This window comes from Lonchura striata, chromosome 1A (genome assembly GCF_050655825.1).
Source record: "Lonchura striata isolate lonStrDom1 chromosome 1A, ASM5065582v1, whole genome shotgun sequence".
Classification (NCBI taxonomy): Eukaryota; Metazoa; Chordata; class Aves; order Passeriformes; family Estrildidae; genus Lonchura; species Lonchura striata.
This window is the reverse complement of record NC_140741.1, coordinates 74,505,986-74,524,369: the sequence shown is the minus strand read 5'-3', so window position 1 is coordinate 74,524,369 and position 18,384 is coordinate 74,505,986. Positions and strand designations below refer to the sequence as shown.

Genomic DNA, 18,384 nt, shown 5'->3' with positions numbered 1-18,384 from the left:
GTCAAATAACAGGGAGGAGGGGAAAGCATCCAATTATTTAAATTCCATTTTTAAATATCAGCATTGTGAGGAGTGGAATTCTCCCTCCTCACTTTCTCCTGCTAGAGACTGAGTGAAGCAGTATTTGTTTTTTAAAGCTCCAGACAAGTCCCTTTTATGACCAACGTTCTCTCAAGGAGATGAGCATTAATGAGAGAAACCAGTCAGGAGTCCAAGGGCAGCATTTCCACACACTTCAGACCATTTAAAAAGAACCACAAAGATTGTCAGGCCCATTATTTGGAGGATGACCACAATGCCATTAAATATTTGTGGAGCCACTTTGTGAAAAATAACTGCTTTGGGTTCAAAACATCACCTGGTGAACTTCCCAAAGGCAGCAGCAATTTCAGATATTGCTCTGGCATTCCAGCCAAGATTTATAGCACATTAACAGCTCTCATGCAAAGAGCTGATTTGACTTTCTGAGTACCAAGTGTGTCACAAACAGCTCATTCAGCTTTTACATGCAAAGTTTCAGACCTGTGCTGTGCAAGCCAGCAAGAACCACTTGGGTTTTCCATGAGCAGCTCCACGGAGCAGCTTCAGCTGATGCAAAACCCTTCCCTTGCCAGGAAAGAACCTTTTCCCTTCCCTTTTCCATGGTGCCTTCCCTCCCTCGCCTGCTCCTGTGCCAGCCCTGCCACACTTCAGGGACCTGAGCAAGCAGAAGGAGCAGCCAGCAGCAAACCCTTGGCCAAACCAACTCCCTGAAATCACATTCCTGACAGCAGAATGCTGCCAGAGCAAGGAGAGCATCCTGGGCTGTGGAAAAGGAAGCAGCGGGATGACAGCACAGCTGGCAGAGGCTGGGATGGGGATGAAACCTCTCCACACCTTTCCCACCGAGTAACTGAGGCTGCTGAGATGCCTCAGGTTTAGCTTTTATATTTTTCACATTCTGTGCTGCTTTAGTGTGTAGTTAGGAGCTTCACATTATGGGATGGTGAGCTCTCTGCACAGAGCAGGGAGACAAAAAAATGCTGCTCCATCTGGGAACCAAGGACAAATGATCCAAATCTCAGCCCAGGAGCACAAACATGGGCAGAACCTCAGGTGGATCCAGGTCTGGGGTTTTGCTGTGTCAGATCCCGTGTGTGACTCCTGGAGTCCGTGGAATATCCGTGTGGGATTGGCACAGCACCCCTGGCCCCAGGCACAGCCCAGCTTGTGGGGCCAGGTTTGGCTTTGGTCCCAGCTGGATCCTTCTCCAGAGGGGGCCAGGAAGGCCAAGCTCCGCAGGGAACACGAGGTGGGTCTGGAGCTCCGTGGCCAGGACAAGGGGCAGGACAGGAGGGAGCAGCCTCGGGCTGTGCCGGGGAGGTTCAGGGTGGTGCTGGGGACAATTCCTCCATGGAAAGGTTCCCAAGCACGGGATGGGCTGCCCGAGGCAGGGCTGGAATTCCCATTCCTGCAGGGATGGCAAAGCCCTGGGAATGTGGCACCTGGGCACGTGGCTGGGAGGCCTCGGGTTTGGTTTTTCTATTTTCACATTCTGAGCTGCTTTGGTGTGTGGGTCTGAGCTTCTCATGATGGGATGGTGAGCTCTGTGCACAGAGCAGGGACACAAAACAATTCCTGCTCCAGCTGGGCACCAAGGACAAATGATCCAAACCTCAGCCCAGGAGCACAAACACCGTGGGCTGGAGAGAGAAAAACAAGCAGGGTGGGACTGATAGGCTGGAGCTGGAATGGGAATGAACTCCAAGGTGCCAATGGAGCAGAACTGATCCCAGGGAGAGCCCTGGGAGCGCTCGTGCATTTTGGGACCATTTTGGGTCATCTTGGGTTCATTTTGGGACCATTTTGGTTCATTTCGGTTCATTTTGGGACCATTTTGGCTCATTTGGGTGCAGCCCTGGCTGGGCTCTGGTGCTGCCCAAGGTGGATCCATGGAGGAGATCATTTGAATAAATCCCTGCTTTATTCTTTAGTCCAGCCTCTGTTTCAGCTCTGCCTTCACAGGGCATCAGCTGAACTGCACAGACATTCCCCTGCTCACCTTGGTGCCCAAGCTGGCCAGGATTTGATGCCATTAATTCCCTTAAAAACCAGACAGGGACTCAGGTTCTTGCAGCAGAGCCCTGAAATTCATCTCCAAGTGCTCTCCCAGGACTCCTGGCCACGTGTGACACAGCAAACACAATTTAAATGCAGCTTTTCTGGCAGATCACTCCCACTGCCCAGCATCTGGCCCAGATGTGAGGCACAAAATGATCCCATTCCTCTGCTCCCTCCATCAAATGCCATTCCTTTGGATAAGGAAGGACATGAGGATGGTGGAGCATCCTTGAGAGAGGTTTCTCAAGGCTCAGTGTCTATCCCCAGCTCTGCAGTAGCACAACAGGAGTGTGTGGGCAGAGAGGAGGCTTCAGCTCCTCCTTCCCCAGTTTCTTTATGGTTTCAGCAATGTTTGGGCTGCTAAAAGACACCAATTTTGGAAAGCGCAGGAAAGCATTAGACAGAAAACCCCCCCAAAAAAGGAACATATTAGTTGTCAGTGTGTTCTCAGCAGACAGCCCACCAGAGAGCCTGCTAAAGATTTATGTCCCAGAGAAAATATGTGTGATTTTCCCTCTCTTCTGTGAGAGGGAGAAAAACACAGACCCCAAAAAATTGAGAATAATCAACTACAAATTCACCACTGAGAAAGGAGAGAAGATCTCTTCCTTGGAGGCAAACAGCTCCAGCCTGAGCTGTTAACTGGTCATGTCACCAACAGGACAAGTCATTGGTGGCTTCTCCTGCAGCAGGGTCCTGCACCATTCCCTGGGTCCTGTCCCTCCAGGCCTTGTCCCCAGTCCCTCTGCAGCTCTCCTGGAGCCCCTTCAGGCCCTGGAATGTGCTGGAAGCTCTCCCTGGATCCTTCTCTTCTCCAGGTGAGCACCCCCAGCTCTCCCAGGCTGGCTCCAGAGCAGAGAGACTCATTCCAACATTCCTGTATGATCCAGCACAGGAATCATCCCAGAAAACCTCAGAATTCCCTCACTATTTATCCTGACACAAGCACTGACATCAGCACGAGGCTCCCAGTTCTCTCCAGCCAAAGCCCTGAGCCTGCATTAATGAAGTTGTTCAGGAAGATGTTCCATCCACTCCTCCACTTAAGAGCTCAATTAACTCTGCAGAAAATGCCAAACTTTTAAGTTAAAATTTAAACAAATTTCCCCCCATTGATGGAACAAAATGACCAAGGGCTACACTGGCTGTGAGACAAGGAAATAATTTCAAACAGTGTTTTCCTGAACAAGGCTGCTCTAATATTTTGACAAACTGCTTTTGTTTGTTTTCTAGCACTGCCCTACCAACTGGAAAAGGTCATCTGTGTTCTTTGTTATTTCTCCATTCTCAAAGAAGGTCAAAAATATTTCATATCTGCATGTTTTATACCTCAACATGCTCCACGCTGAGCCACCTCTCACACTACACCAGAGTGCCTGGTGCAGTTATTAGGGAGCTTTCAGAAATCCAGCTCCAAAAATGAGCTGCAGAAAACAACTCAACCCCCACAAAACCCAATTTACAGCCCACCACGAGCTCCTGTTATTTTGTGAAGACCCGGGAGATAACCCTGCTGCAAGGAATTCCACATGCAGACATACACAATGCAGAACGTTATCCCTGGGAACTGCCCTCATGTGAGATTGTTCTGCTGTGCTGACTAAATTCCATTCTTTGGGGCTTGAAGGAATGGCATCACTTCCCTGAGCCACTTCCTCCAAGTTTTCAGCTTCCCCCAACAGCTTTAAGCACTTTTAAAACTGAGTTTTCTGCTCCCTCTGCTGCAAACCTAGAGATCTCCTCTCCAAAAATTATCCTGACACAGAAAAGCAGGCTAGAGATAATTTAGGCTTTGGGATCAAAGGTTTTCTTACACTCTTAAGGTAAAAATATTTTAAGCCACTCCAGTGGAACTAAGGTACAAACACTAACAAGATTTTGAACAAAGAAATGCAGCATTTCCTCCCTTTCATGCCAGTCAGTGCTCATCTCTTACCTTAAACCAGCAAGAGATTGTGGATCTTAAAGTGCAGCTTTTATTCATTGTAAAAGCTCTTCTGGAAGCTTTTCCAACTCCCCCTGACACCCAAGAACGATGAAACCTTTCCAAGAGGGATGTTTTTGTTTTTCTTGGCACACTTTTTCCAGAGATCTTGGTCAGACACTGTCTGCCCAGCACAGAAAGCACTTGCACTCCTCAGTGCTCACACCTCCACAGGCTCTGAGTTCCAGCAATGCTGTTCAGGAACAGCCATAGAAATCACTCCCATTTTTTGACAGAACCCATCCCAAACTCCCACAGAGGATGGGAATATCCAGCCTTGATGTTCTGTTACACTGGAGGAATAAACTTGGGAGTGTTCTTGCTCCAAGGTTTTGTCTTTCTGGAGAAAAATCTGCAGAACTCCAAGCTCAAAGTTTTTCTGGGCCTCATGGATCAAAGGAAGATGGCTGCAGATTCCCCACCCAAAGCCATTCCACATATCCTTAAATTTAATTATTCTCTTTTATTCTTCCCTTATTTATTCCCACTTCAGCTGTGTGACATTTTCTGGTGTTCACAAAACCCCTCATGAACCTCTGGCTGGACATTTCCAAGGAAATTTTTTCAAGAAGAGTATTGAAGGGAGCTGCAAGTTTGTGGCATAGGGAAAAGTGATGGAGATTTCTTTGATAATAATTCCTCTAGAAAGACAAATATGTGGGTAAGGAGTCAGTAAAGGGGACTGAAGGCCCACACCTTACATTTATCATGTCCAAGTGTTTAAAGGCATTTGAGATATTTGGGTAAGGCAAAAAAAAAAAAACCTGCATCACTGCACAGTAAAACAATCCTGCAGAGCAACAGCTACAAAGCAGTCCAAAACTGAAAAAGTGAGTAGGGCAGGAGGCAGAGAGCATTTTCCATCACCAGCCCAGAGCTGGAATGACCAACATAAATCCTTTCACCTCCTGTAAATAACGCCAGGCTCACTTCTTTGACCTCCTCTATCATAAGGAAGGTGAAGTTCCACATCTGTGCACCATGTAGAAAGGTAATCTCCAAATAAATAAATTAAAAACAATATTAAACATGTGTTTAGCATAACACAAAACATACAGCGCAGCAAGAATGAGAGAACAGATGTGACAGATGAGAGCTCTGCTGCCTGAGAGAGCCACAGATCCCTGGGTGAGAGGCACAGCACCTGAATAAAGCCTAAGCAAGGCACAGCTTTAGTCTCTTGCAGTTAAGAGGAAGAATCAAAAAAGAATTTGCTGCAAACACGCCGGCAGCAAGTGTCTGAGCTGCCTAAACCCAGCCATAATGACAGCAGAAGACAAGCCATTAGAGCTGTGACACTTTATAAGACAGGCATGACATGGTAACACAGAACAAAAATGTCACTTTGAAAGCTGCTGATAAATCACTTGGTAGGCAAAAGGAATCAACCTTTCCAAACACCATAAGGATGAATCCACAGGAATTTTTTTTTTTTTTTCTGATATTTAAGCTCTTTGGAGTTCTACAATCTGTTCTAAATGTGGCCACTTACCAAAAAAACCCAAAGACAAATCCCAGCACTGCTGAGCGTTGAGCACGACAGGTATTCTCTGGCAGGGTTCTAAAGGGGTTTTGTATTTATTTGTGTATTTTATGGGGTGTCCTGGCTTGTAGAATAAGCATGTATTCTATTTGCCATCTGTTGGAAGCTGGGCAGTTTTCTTATCTCTCCCAAGAACAATGCCTCTCTCTGGGGAGATATCTTCTGTTAATGGACCATTAAGTATGACTGGTAAAATCATCCCATTGTGAGATGCTCCACCCAGAGGGAGGAGCCAAGCATTCCTACCTGCATAAAATCAGCATTTTTTGGGACACCAGAGCAGCCCCTTCGCTGGATTCCCAGAGGAGCAGCTTCTTCCCCACTGGATCCCCAAAAGAAGACCAGACCCAACTACTACCAGACCTTCAGAGAAAACTCCACCCTTCTACAGCATCACCTCTTCAGCAGCATTTCATCTGCCACTCCAGGAGGAGCAGCCACCATTTTAACTGGACTATTCCCAACACCCTGACTCCTCAGGGTGTCAGGTTTCTGACTCTATCAGTAGTTTTGTTTGTACTAATTATATTTTTTTTATTAAGTTTTTTTCCTAGTAAAGAACTGTTATTCCCATTCCCATATCTTTGCCTGAGAGCCTTTTAATTTTAAAATTGTAGTAATTCGGAGAGAGGGGGTTTACCTTTTCCATTGCCTTCCTTCACAGACTCCTGTCTTTTCAAACCAAGACATGGGGTTTTTTGTATTATATTGCATTTGTTACAGCTATGCTCCAAGCTGAAAACATGCCCACCTGAGGGATTCTTACCTGCAGGACATCCTGGATCTTCACCCACACATCCACCATGTCGTAGAGCTTGATCTCCCCGTCGTGCTGGCTGCAGGGGGAGGCCACGGTCTGCTGCAGGTGGCCCAGCACCACCGAGTGCGCGGCGGCCACGGCGTTGAACTTGTCAAAGAGCAGCTCCAGCAGCTCCAGCAGCAACCTGGGAAGCACAGCAACAGCTCTGCTCAGCTTCTGGAATGTCGAAGCCCACCCTGGGTCATGGGGTGGCTCCATGTGGTGGAAAAGTCTCTCCTCCAACCCGAACTTCCAGAGAAAGGCTCAGCAGTCTCTGTTGTTGGGTCTCAAGGCAGTTTATTGCAAGTTATCTCAAAGATTTTCTTCTGGGGCTGCTGTGGTTTGCTCACAGCTCAGGCAGAGGCACACACACACCCTGACATCCTCTCTGACCCCGACTGCTTCTTCTCTCCCACCCAGGGCTGCTGCTGTCTTTGATATGGGACATTACGTGTGACATGGTTACAGTTTATCCCAATGCCTATTCCCTATATTAAATGGTGATTTTCTATCTTTTATATGGTACATTACATGTGACATGGTTACAGTTTATCCCAATGCCTATTACCTATATTAAATGGTGATTTTCTATCTTTTATATGGTACATTACGTGTTACATGGTTACAGTTTATCCCAATGCCTATTACCTATATTAAATGGTGATTTTCTACTCTAAACCAATCTGTGAGTGCCAACATCACCAAGAACATGGAGGTGAGGAAGGAGAAAGAGGGAGGACAGGACAGGCCCAAATCCCAAATCCATCTTAAACCTCTGACCCCATGTACAAAACCAAAACCCCCTGTAGAGCACTCAAAAATTCTTCCCTCTACTTCTACTCTATTATCTGAATTTTGTGATTTCTTGCTCTTCTTGCAAGGTTGGTAAATCATTCCATGGTTCAAACCCCAAATCCCAGCTGTTTCCAGCTGCCTGCCAGGGTCTCAAATGCTTCTGACCTGGGCCCGGAACCTCCAAAAATGTCTGAGGGACATTTGGAGTTCCAACACTGGAACGTTCCCCAAGCTCACAGCAGGGCAGGTGGTTTCATGTCCTGTTTTTTGACATGGGGAGGTCACCTCTCTGTGGGCTCAGGGGACTCATTTCAGCTCAGGTTTACTGTCTGAACATTCCCGAGGATTTTTCTCCTCATTCCCTTCCCTCCATCAGCATTGCTCACTTTAAAAATGTCCTGCTTTGGGCTACAGAGAAGACAAAACCCACTGATAGATAACTCCACAGTAATTAAACTGGACTAACATAATATTAGAGCCCACTGTGAGACCCCAGGTAAGGAGGGAAACAACCTGCTCCTCCCCCAGAAAAAAAAGCATGAGCCTCAGGGCAATAAAAACTGACTTACCCACACAACCAGGATAAGAAGAGTTATTTTTGAGTTATTAAATTCATATGGCAGGTTTCAAATGACAGGAAATATCAGAAAGCTAAACACTGACAGAACAAGAGGACACAATCTCAAGCTACGTCAGGGAAGGTTTAGGTTGGATATTAGGAAAAAAAATTTCACTGAAAGAATAATAAAGTACTGGAATTGTCTTCCCAGGAAGGTGGTAGAATCACCATCTCTGGATGTGTTTAAAAAAACACTGGACTTGGCACTTGGTGCTATAGTCTAGTTGTGGTGTTAGGGCATAGGTTGTTGGACTTGATGATCTCAGAGGTCTCTTCCAACCTCATTATTCTGGGATTCTGTGATATCAACCCTCATCACTTCTTATGATTTTACTCCTATATTTGTTGTATAACATCATCTAAACGTACTGCATGGTACCTGCTCCTATCATTCCCTACTACCCAATTATCACAATTAAAGCACCTTTGCAATGTCCTGAGCAGTTTGTGACGAGGCAGCACCATCTCACTTTTCACTGTTGGAGAACAGAAAAATCCCGCTGGAGTTCAGCGCCGTTGAATGAGCAACTCGAGTCCCCACGTAACCCCACCAAAATGTGAGGATAACACTTCCCAAATCCATATGTTAGGCACTTGTAGCTCTGACAGACAGGCTCCATCACATTTCCTGCAGCAGCTTTGGGGCCACCACATGCTCCAAGTCTGCCCAGCAAGAGCTGAGATCCCCTGGGCAGGACACGGCAGGAGCTGCTCCCGCTCCTCCTCCAGCACCTTCAGTGCTCGCAGGAGCAGGGAATGGGTTTGGGGACACCTCAAGATCATCCTTGGGATGCTCCCAGCTCCAATGTCCAGCCTGGCCTTGGACATTCCAGGGATCCAGGGGCAGCCCCAGCTGCTCTGGCAATCCCAGCCCAGCCAGGAATTCCTCATTCCCAAGATCCCATCCATGGCTGCCCTCTGGCAGTGGGAGCCATTCCCTGGGTCCTGTTTCTCCATCCCTTGTCCCCAGTCCCTCTGCAGCTCTCCTGGAGCCCCTGGAATGTGCTGGAAGCTCTCCCTGGATCCTTCCCTTCTCCAGGGGAACATTCCCAGCTCTCCCAGCCTGACACTGGATCCATCTTCTCTCCAAGAAATTCATGGACCCAGGGGCTTCACTTGGAATCTCAGGAAGCCATGAAGGGTCTCCCTTCCCTTCCCCTCTCTTTTCTATCCCCATTTTCCATAAAAATCCCTCAGGATGGATTCTGAGTGTCCCAAATCCCAGAATCCTGGACCAGTTTGGGTGGGAAGGGACCTCAAAGCTCATTCCAGGGCCACCTGCCATGATCTCAGGGTGCTCCAGTCCTTCCTGGGACATTGCAGGGATCCAGGGGCAGCCCCAGCTGCTCTGGCAATCCCAGCCCAGCCAGGAATTCCTCATTCCCAAGATCCCATCCGTGGCTGCCCTCTGGCAGTGGGAGCCATTCCCTGGGTCCTGTCCCTCCAGGCTTTTCCCAAATTTCAGCTCTCCTGGAGCCCCTTCAGGGCCTGGATGTGCTGGAAGCTCTCACTGGAGCCTTGCACCCCAGCTCTCCCAGCCTGGCTCCAGCCCTCTGAATTAATTTGTGACCTTCTCCGCTCAAACATCTCAATTCGACTTTTCTGCATTTTTATTTAATGATTATAAATCTATACCATGTTTTGAGGTTAAGTATTACAGCAGGATTCTGGCCACTTCTCTTTCAAGTGCTAAGAGCTTCTATTGTAAGGGACAAAATACTAATTACAGAAATGCTTGAACCATAGAAAACATTTGGCTTACTTTCTAACCTTTCTGGATATTGAAATCTTTACATGTTAGCTCTGATAAGTAGTGCTGGCTTTCCAATAAAAACGTTTTTTTTCTCAAAATCTTCATAATTTCTAATTTTTGGGTTTTTTTAAAGCTGACATTTCCCTAATTTTTTTTTTTTTTTTTTTTGGAAGGTTAGCTTTGTCCCTGAGCCACAACATCTGTAACGAAAAAAAATAAAAGAGCCAGAGAAATAAAGAGCCCCTGGAACCAAGATACCTATTCAAACAAAACCCAATAAATTGTGCATGGATCCCTTTTCTTGCTATGTCAGGATAGCAGCAAATGCTAAAAAACGTGACACTATGGAACCAAAATAATTCTCTACCACTGAGAAAATGGAGGATTTCACGTCCATCAGTCTGGAATGTGGGAGACACTGGAATTCCAAAGAAAAAAGGATCTGATCAGTGCAGTATCACCTCAGTCATGGCTCCATAAACAAAGTTCAGGCTCACCTAGTGAGAATAAAGTGAACTTGTCCAACTCTCCAGGTAGTTCAGCTCTGCAAAACTCTTCTTTCCTGAGGCAGCAAGGAGGTGTGTGGATAACTGAGTTTGTCATGGGATGTTGGAAGAAGCTGGGCTGGCACTGAGAACATTTTCTCAGTGGTAGAGAATTAATTTGGTTCCATAGTGTCACATTTTTCAGCATTTGCTGCTATCCTGAAATAGCAAGAAAAGGGATCCATACACAATTTATTGGGTTTTGTTTGAATAGGTATCTTGGTTCCAGGGGCTCTTAATTTCTCTGGCTCCTTTATTTTTTTGTTACAGATGTTGTGGCTCAGGGACAAAGCTAACCTTCAAAAAAATAATTAGGGAAATGTCAGCTTTAAAAAAAAAAATAGGAATTCTGAAGATTTTGAGAAAAAACAGTTTTTATTGGAAAGCCAGCACTATTTATCAGAGCTGACATGTCAAGATTTCAATATCCCACATCTCCCTGCTTTCAGCTTAGCCAGCACCTCTTATCTCATTTCCTTTCCCCCAAAAGTCCTATAAATCTGTCAGGTCATTTTTGAAAGAAGGTGACCCAAAAGAGACAGAGGCAACGAGACAAAACCCATCAAATGGCATCAATACAAATTGCAAATTGCATCCAACAGTCTGGCCTGGATGGGGTTGGAGCAGGGAGTGCCCTGAGCTGAACAGGGACACTCAGTGACAGGAAAATTTGTCACAGACACCTCATAACCTCTGTCAGAGGGAGGGAAATGTGTTGGGGACAGTGACACACCCAGAAGGGACTTCCACAGTCCAGGAAATAATGGGAGTGAAGTGATGACCAGAGAGGTGGCCTGGACATAATTCTTGTGTTTATTTCAAAGCCTGGAGATGAGGGCAAAAGTCAAAATATAATATGGATGTGTAGGGAAAAGCACATGGCATCCAAGCAAGAGGATTTAGGAGCAAAAGTGTCAATCTTCCATCTCTTCATGGACTGGATTTTTAATGTTTCCTTACCAAAATGTCCCATAAATCTGTCCCTCAAGTAGGCATCCACCCACATTGTTATTCTGAAGTGCAAACTCTTCCAAAATTCAGAAGAGTCCCACAGGTTTGTGCAGCAGCACCCCAAGGAAACTCAACACGACCTCTTCTGGGACATTTTGTCCTCCACAACCCCAGATAAGGATTTCTAAATGTGAAAGTGTGACTAATGAGCCACTCATTAAGGATAAGGCAGTGGCAATTCCTATACTTAAGCCTTTCTCCATAAACTTCTTTCAAGCACAGAGATCTAAAAATGTTAGAGAATTTCCTTAAGCTTTAAAATTGTCCACTTAAAGCTGAGCTCAGCTAAAACTTGGTGAGATTCAGGCAGAGTTTTCAAAGTTATCTTCCCTCGGGGACAAGGATCTGCTTGGAACCTGCTCCTGCCTTTCCTGAAGCTCTAAGGATCTGAGAGAGCACTCAAAGAGCCATCACAAACCAGAAAAATACTGAGTTTAAAAATCTGGGAGTAATTAACAATATTTTTATACACCAGTGTAAAAGATGGCAGCACAAAGCTACATGGAAAAGCTTATTAAGGAAGGAAGGAAGGGAAGGAGAGTTAAATTTTAACAGTAGGAAGAATGAGATCAGCAGTGGCTGCTATCAGATCTGCAGTTTTCTGGCCAGGTTCTACAAATCATTTCTGTCTTGTACAACAAGAGGGGCTCTAAATCATTGCTGCATGGGGCCTCAAAAGGAATTACACCAAAATTTCCCCAAGCAGATCATCAGCCTCATCCTCAGACACAGAATGGTTTGGGTTGGAAGGGACTTCAGGGATCATCCTTCAGCCTCATGAACAGTTCAGCAGTCCTGGCACTGCATTATGCTCAAATTTGGGGTCTTATATACTTATTTGGGGTCTTTCTGCTCTGTAGAAGCAGCAGGGCCTTGTTGTTCAGATTTATTTCTCCCCTGACAGTAGGAAAGTCTCTGAGCTTTGATTTAAGACCAAAGCTAATTTAAGGGGTGGGGACGCCCATACTGTAATTTATTCTTTTCAATATAAATGAATTCACCTGCTTGCTGTAAACTTCACGTGTGATTTAGCTTTAGAACCAGTTCTAATTATGTCTGTATTCCACAAGAATTCAGGACACTTTCCATGGCTCTAGAATATGAGCATCTTAAAGGCTCACACTCTGCAACAGATGCCAAAACCCATTAAACCTTTGTGTGCCTCACTCAACCCTCTGGGCAGGTTAATGGCATTGATATATGATCTACTCCAATTTATCAATTCCAACAGACAACCAGGAGCCACACAACCTCTCCAGACTGGTTCATAAAACAAGTATCAAGAATATGTTACACTCCTGGCATCAGAAACTGAACTCTGCCTTCTGACCCATCCAAATAAAGCTAATTTTCACTGAGTTATCAGCAGTGTATCTCTACAAAGTCTTCAAAACAGAATTGTTTCCACAGCAGTGCTAATGAGAGGAATTAAAATGGAGTTCTTATCAAACTGATGTTTTCCTTGGGAGTGATTTCCCACTACAAATATTGCACATAATGAAGATACACACTTTACTTCTCTGCCATTAATTCCCTTTGGACAATGATCACGACAATATGAAGATTAATATTTCAGCTGGAAGAGATTCCTGCTGGAATCCTTTTGTTCCAAAGGCCAGTTCCAGTGAATTCTGAGGAGCAGCACAAACACAGTGCTCAGTTGGCTTCCACACCTTGCTATAAATGTAAGTGGGGCTGCAAAACAATTAGAGACTTGGCCATACATTTGTGATAGAATTAGTTCCATACATGATTTCAAAGCTTTGCACCTGCATCAGCTTAATTGAACTCTACTATACTCGAAATCACCGAGCTGAATTTTCTCATTTCAAATCTTATTATCAATTAGGAATTTTTTTATTATTATTTTATCAGCAATCAAGGGCTGGGAGCTGAAATCTCCTTACCTAGGCTGGTTTTCCTGAGAAATATTCTCCCCTCTCTGGTACCCGCTGTCAGCCACCTGAGTGGTGGAGCGCTTCACGATCTGCTTGAGCTCCTGTTCCAAGCGATCCTGGATGGCTTTCACTGTTTCTGGGATTTTCTTCAGCTTGGCCAGCCCCTTGATGAGGATTCCCATGAAGACAGCGCTGTTCTCCTCTGGATCCAGGTCTGTGTCCTCTTTGATTTCCAGAAGGCTGGAGTCTCGCACTGCAAGAGATTTTAATCCCAGATTTTTTCAATTGAACCCAACAGCAACACCTTGAAGAAGCAGCACGGGAGCTCCTCTGGCTTCACAGAACTCCCAACACGTGGAGCAACCAAGAATGAACAAGGAAACCAGAAACACTTGGACTTTCAGTTTGCCTGGGGGCTTCCCTGGACAGAATGACAACATTGAATACAACATTGATTACAACATTGGATTGAATTAGGAACAATTCATGGTGTAAATTCCGTGTTAGGAAATAAGAGGAAGTCTGCTGCAATTAAGATATACATAAATGGGAAAGTACAATATCCCTACAAATCCCCTGAATGTGTTTTAAGGAGCTGAAACCCCCTCAGTTTCCACCCCAGCTGGTTTTCCTTGCTATTTTCTTCACAAGAGAGGAATTTTCATTACAAACACTATCAAGCTTAAGAGACTGCTGATGAATTCAGCAAAGTTTACACTGCCGAAGTGACTGATTGTTTGATTTTATCTTTTTCTGCTTTATTACGTCTGTCAAGGGGTTGATGAAGTTCCTCAAATCTTCCAGCAAGGCTTCTAGAAGGGTAAAGTGAGAAGAATTAGAGAGGATATTGCAGATATGGTCCTGAAGTAACAGGGATTGCACAGGGAGAAATCCTGTTGCTAAGCGACAGGGGATGGGAAAGCAAGAGAGACTCTGCTTGTTTTAAGTAGGTTCATTAAGCAACATTTCTTAATTTACAGATAACACCCAGCAACAACAAAAGCGTGGCTCTGTTAAAGACTGGGGGAAACATTTAATAAATATATTTAAACACTTATGTGAAGTAAGTATCTTCAAGGCAAAGTGAATTAAAAGCATCTGGGAAGATCTACACTCTGTGCCATCCACCATGGCAGATCCTTGGATCAAAATTAAAACCCAAAGGCTGTTTCATCTGACTGGGGCTGAGCTCTGAAAAGGCTGCTGGGTGACAGATGACTCCCATGGTTTCAACTCCTCAACAGATTTTTTTATTATTTTTTTCACTGTGAAACTTTTCCAAGAAGCTGAAGAAATGTCAAAAGACCCAGCAGAAGGGTGGAAGGAACGTGGCAGGAGTGAGGAATGGCACAGGGAGCTGCCTGAAGCTGGGCTCTGACCAGAGGAGCAGCACCAGGGCTAAGGCAGAGCAAGATCAAGCACACAACAGCCCAAGCACGGTGCCAATTTATAAATAATCACAATAAATGGGTGCCAGGTTACACCAGCCTCAGGCTCAGTTAATCAAGAGGCTGCTTTCTTCCTGCACTGTGATCCCAAACTCTGTACCTCTGGCTCACTCCAAGCTCATGGTTCACACGTTGGTCTCACATTTGAGAGCAGCAGGTGAGGGTGAGGTGAGGATGGATCCTGCTCTGGAGCCAGCCTGGGAGAGCTGTGAGTGTTCCCCTGGAGAAGGGAAGGATCCAGGGAGAGCTTCCAGCACATTCCAGGGCCTGAAGGGGCTCCAGGAGAGCTGCAGAGGGACTGGGGACAAGGATGGAGGGACAGGACCCAGGGAATGGCTCCCACTGCCAGAGGGCAGCCATGGATGGGATCTTGGGAATGAGGAATTCCTGGCTGGGCTGGGATTGCCAGAGCAGCTGGGGCTGCCCCTGGATCCCTGGGATGTCCCAGGAAGGACTGGAGCACCCTGAGATCATGGCAGGTGTCCCTGGAATGAGCTCTGAGGTCCCTTCCCATCCAAACTGGTCCAGGATTCTGGGATTTGGGACACTCAGGATCCATCCTGAGGGATTTTTATGGAAAATGGGGATAGAAAAGAGAGGAAAAGGGAAGGAAGACCCTTCATGGCTTCCTGGGATTCCAAGTGAAGCCCCTGGGGCAAGAATTTCTTGGAGAGGAGATGGATCCAGTGTCAGGCTGGGAGAGCTGGGAATGTTCCCCTGGAGAGAAGGATCCAGGGAGAGCTTCCAGCACATTCCAGGCCCTGAAGGGGCTCCAGGAGAGCTGCAGAGGGACTGGGGACAAGGATGGAGGGACAGGACCCAGGGAATGGCTCCCACTGCCAGAGGGCAGCCAGGGATTGGAAATTGGGAATGAGGAATTCCTGGCTGGGCTGGGATTGCCAGAGCAGCTGGGGCTGCCCCTGGATCCCTACAATGTCCAAGGCCAGGCTGGACACTGGGGCTGGAGCAGCCTGGGACAGTGGGAGGTGTCCCTGCCATGGCAGGGGTGGCACTGGGTGACCTTTAAAAAGACCCTTCCATCTCCAAACTATTCCATGATCCTCTGACAATGAACACCAGGAAGATCAAACAGTGCTTTTTTTTCTCTCTCACACACACTTCTTTCAATTAAATGTGAGCAAGTTACAGCACAAGCAAGTAGAAACACCCAGAACGTATTAATTAAAAAAAAATCAAAAAATCAGAGATAAAATAAAGACATTTCAAACACCAATTGGAATTTAACAACTGGCTGCAGAACTGTTCCTGCTCAAAGCTCTGCTCCATCACAGACCTTTCACCCCACAGAGCTGCAGAGAACTTTGTGGCTGCAGGCCTGGTCTCTGCCCACTCTGTTATTGTTATTTGTTATTCTCCAAAACCCACAGCAAAACTCAGGTACAGACACAGAGAATGAGCTCCTTGGAACCAGAGCTGTGAAAAAAACACTGGGAATGCTACAGGAAGAAAGGTTTAGCCTATTCTTTTTTTAATAAAAAACCCCTAAATATCTTGTTTCTCTGAGTTCAGTGCAGATATTTCGCAGCCTCTCAGAGGACAGGTCCTGTCATGAGGCTGCACCCCCTCTGTAAATAGCTTGTAAATTCTTCTTAATATCACACAATGAACACCCAAGAGGGAGGAAATGGAGCTGTAGCCAAATGTGAGGACAGCATTTAAGAGGAGTAAAAGCAGCAATCTTGCTGAGAACTCTGCCAGCACACTGAGACAAACTCTTCCATTTTCAAAAGAGCAAACCAATTTCCAGCATCCTCAAATAGTGAGGACATTGATTTACATCTCTCACAAACAAGAGCCAAGCGAGCAATTCGATCTCTGGGAGCTGCCCACGGGTCTGGAGGCTCTGTCAGATCTGGCTGTTTGATAAAACAGTGGGAACCTGTTTTCAGTGTGTTCCCTGCACATTGTCCCTATTAAACAGGAGCCCTGGGTAGCTTTGGGGGTCCATTTATCTGTGAGATCTGACAAGATCCCAACCCTGGTAACTGTCCTGTCCTTTTCTCCTGTCTATCACACTTCAAACATCCTCTCCTGCCATTTAATGCCATCAAGGGGCTGTTTAACCACAAAGCTTTGGCCCAGGAACAAGTTCCTCCTGTCCCCTTCCTCTTCCAGAAAGGCATCAAAGGACCCAGGCATTTATTAAGGAGTTCAGCTGGAAAATTGCAGCCCCAAGTGCTGCTCCCTGGGGGCAGAGGAGTCCGGGGGTGAGGAAAGCTGTCCCTGGAGATCAGCTCTCAGAAGGGACAGCTTTATTTACTCCTAAGCTGGGAACATGAATAACTTTGTTCTTCTTTGGGATGGAGAAGTTATTCCTAGCTTTGATTCTTGGAAGGAAGTGGGGGGAGAACAGATCTGCCACCTTGGACACTCAGAGGGCAGATTGGGACTGTCCAGGAGCCTGGCTGAGACTCCCTTGGGAGCCTTTCCTGCAGGGCAGAGGAGTCCAGGAAGGCTGGACATCCTTCAGGAAGGAAATCCTAAAGGCACAGGAGGAGCCTGTCCCAATAAATCAAGGCAGGAAAAAGACCAGCCTGGCTGGACAGAGAGCTTTGACTGGGATTTAGAGGAAAAGGAGAATTCCTAACCTTTGGAAGAGCAGAAGGCAGCTCAGGAGGAATAGAAGGATGTTATGAGGTTATGAAAGGAGAAAATAGAAGGACCAAAGTCCAGCTAGAACTTAACCTGGTTACTGCTGTAAAGGACAATAAAAATAGTTCTATAAATACATGACGAGGGAGAATCTCCATCCTTTGCTGGATGTGGTAGAAATCTGAGGCTTCAAATGCCTTCTCTGTTTCAGTCTTTAACAGCAAAACCCTGTTCTCAGGGCAGCCAGAGGAATGCAGGGATGGTGAGCAGAACAAAGCCCCAGAATGCAAGAGAAATGGTCAGTCCACACCACCTGTACACTCACAGCTTGCTTGGGCAAATGGGATCCACCCAAAGGCTCTGCAGAGCTTTTCAAGCCTCCGTGTCCTTGGTTGTAAGATAAATGTGTGTTCAATTCCCATCTGCCAGAGCTGGGGCAGCTCTCTGCTGTCCATGGGGCAGTTTTTTCCTCATCTCTCCCACAGCCCATCCTCCCTCCAGGAGATCTCTGCTGTCCATGGTCACTGAGTGTCCCTGCATGGCTGAGAAAATTCCATCATCCATGGGGAGATGCTCTGCCCAGGGGAGGAGCCAAGCATTCCTACCTGGATCCAATCTGACCTGGGAACAGCACAGCAGCCTTTGCCCCCTGCATTCCCAGAGGAGCAGCTTCCTTCCCCCTGCATTCCCAGAGGAGCAGCTTCCTTCCCCCTGCATTCCCAGAGGAGCAGCTTCCTTCCCCCTGCATTCCCAGAGGAGCAGCTTCCTTCCCCCTGCATTCCCAGAGGAGCAGCTTCCTTCCCCCTGCATTCCCAGAGGAGCAGCTTCCTTCCCCCTGCATTCCCAGAGGAGCAGCTTCCTTCCCCCTGCATTCCCAGAGGAGCAGCTTTCTTCCCCCTGCATTCCCAGAGGAGCCCAGGCCCATCTCCCCCAGCCCTGGAGCTCCAGAGGAAAACTCCCCCCTTGTGCAGATCCTGCTCCAGCAGAAGCACAGCTGGCACTGCAGGAGGGCTGAGCCCCCCTGGGATGGGGCTGAGCCACCTCCCTGACCCACAGGGGCTCAGGGCATTGCTGACCCTGGCACTGGGTTGTTTTGTACTATTGCATTTGTATTTTTAATTTTCCTAGTAAAGATCTGTTATTCCTATTCCCATATCTTTGCCTTAGTACCCCTAAATTTCAAAATTGTAACAATTCAGAGGGAGGGGGTTTACATTTTCCATTTCAGGGAAGGCTCCTGCCTTCCTCAGCACACACCTGTCTGTTCAAAGCAAGA

General features: G+C 46.6%; 1 protein-coding gene across 4 annotated transcripts in view; it reads right to left on the bottom strand.

The window, feature by feature from the left end:
* The window catches only part of EXOC4 (exocyst complex component 4), a 319,710-nt gene that overhangs the window by 256,060 nt on the left and 45,266 nt on the right, over positions 1-18,384 (bottom strand). For all 4 annotated transcript variants that reach the window (XM_077783706.2, XM_085569918.1, XM_085569919.1 and 1 more), the window contains exons 6-7: positions 13,057-13,300; positions 6,394-6,571 (exon numbers count right to left, since the gene is read on the bottom strand). In XM_077783706.2, the coding sequence (XP_077639832.1) occupies positions 6,394-6,571; positions 13,057-13,300 (422 nt within the window). The remainder of the gene's footprint in view (positions 1-6,393; positions 6,572-13,056; positions 13,301-18,384) is intronic.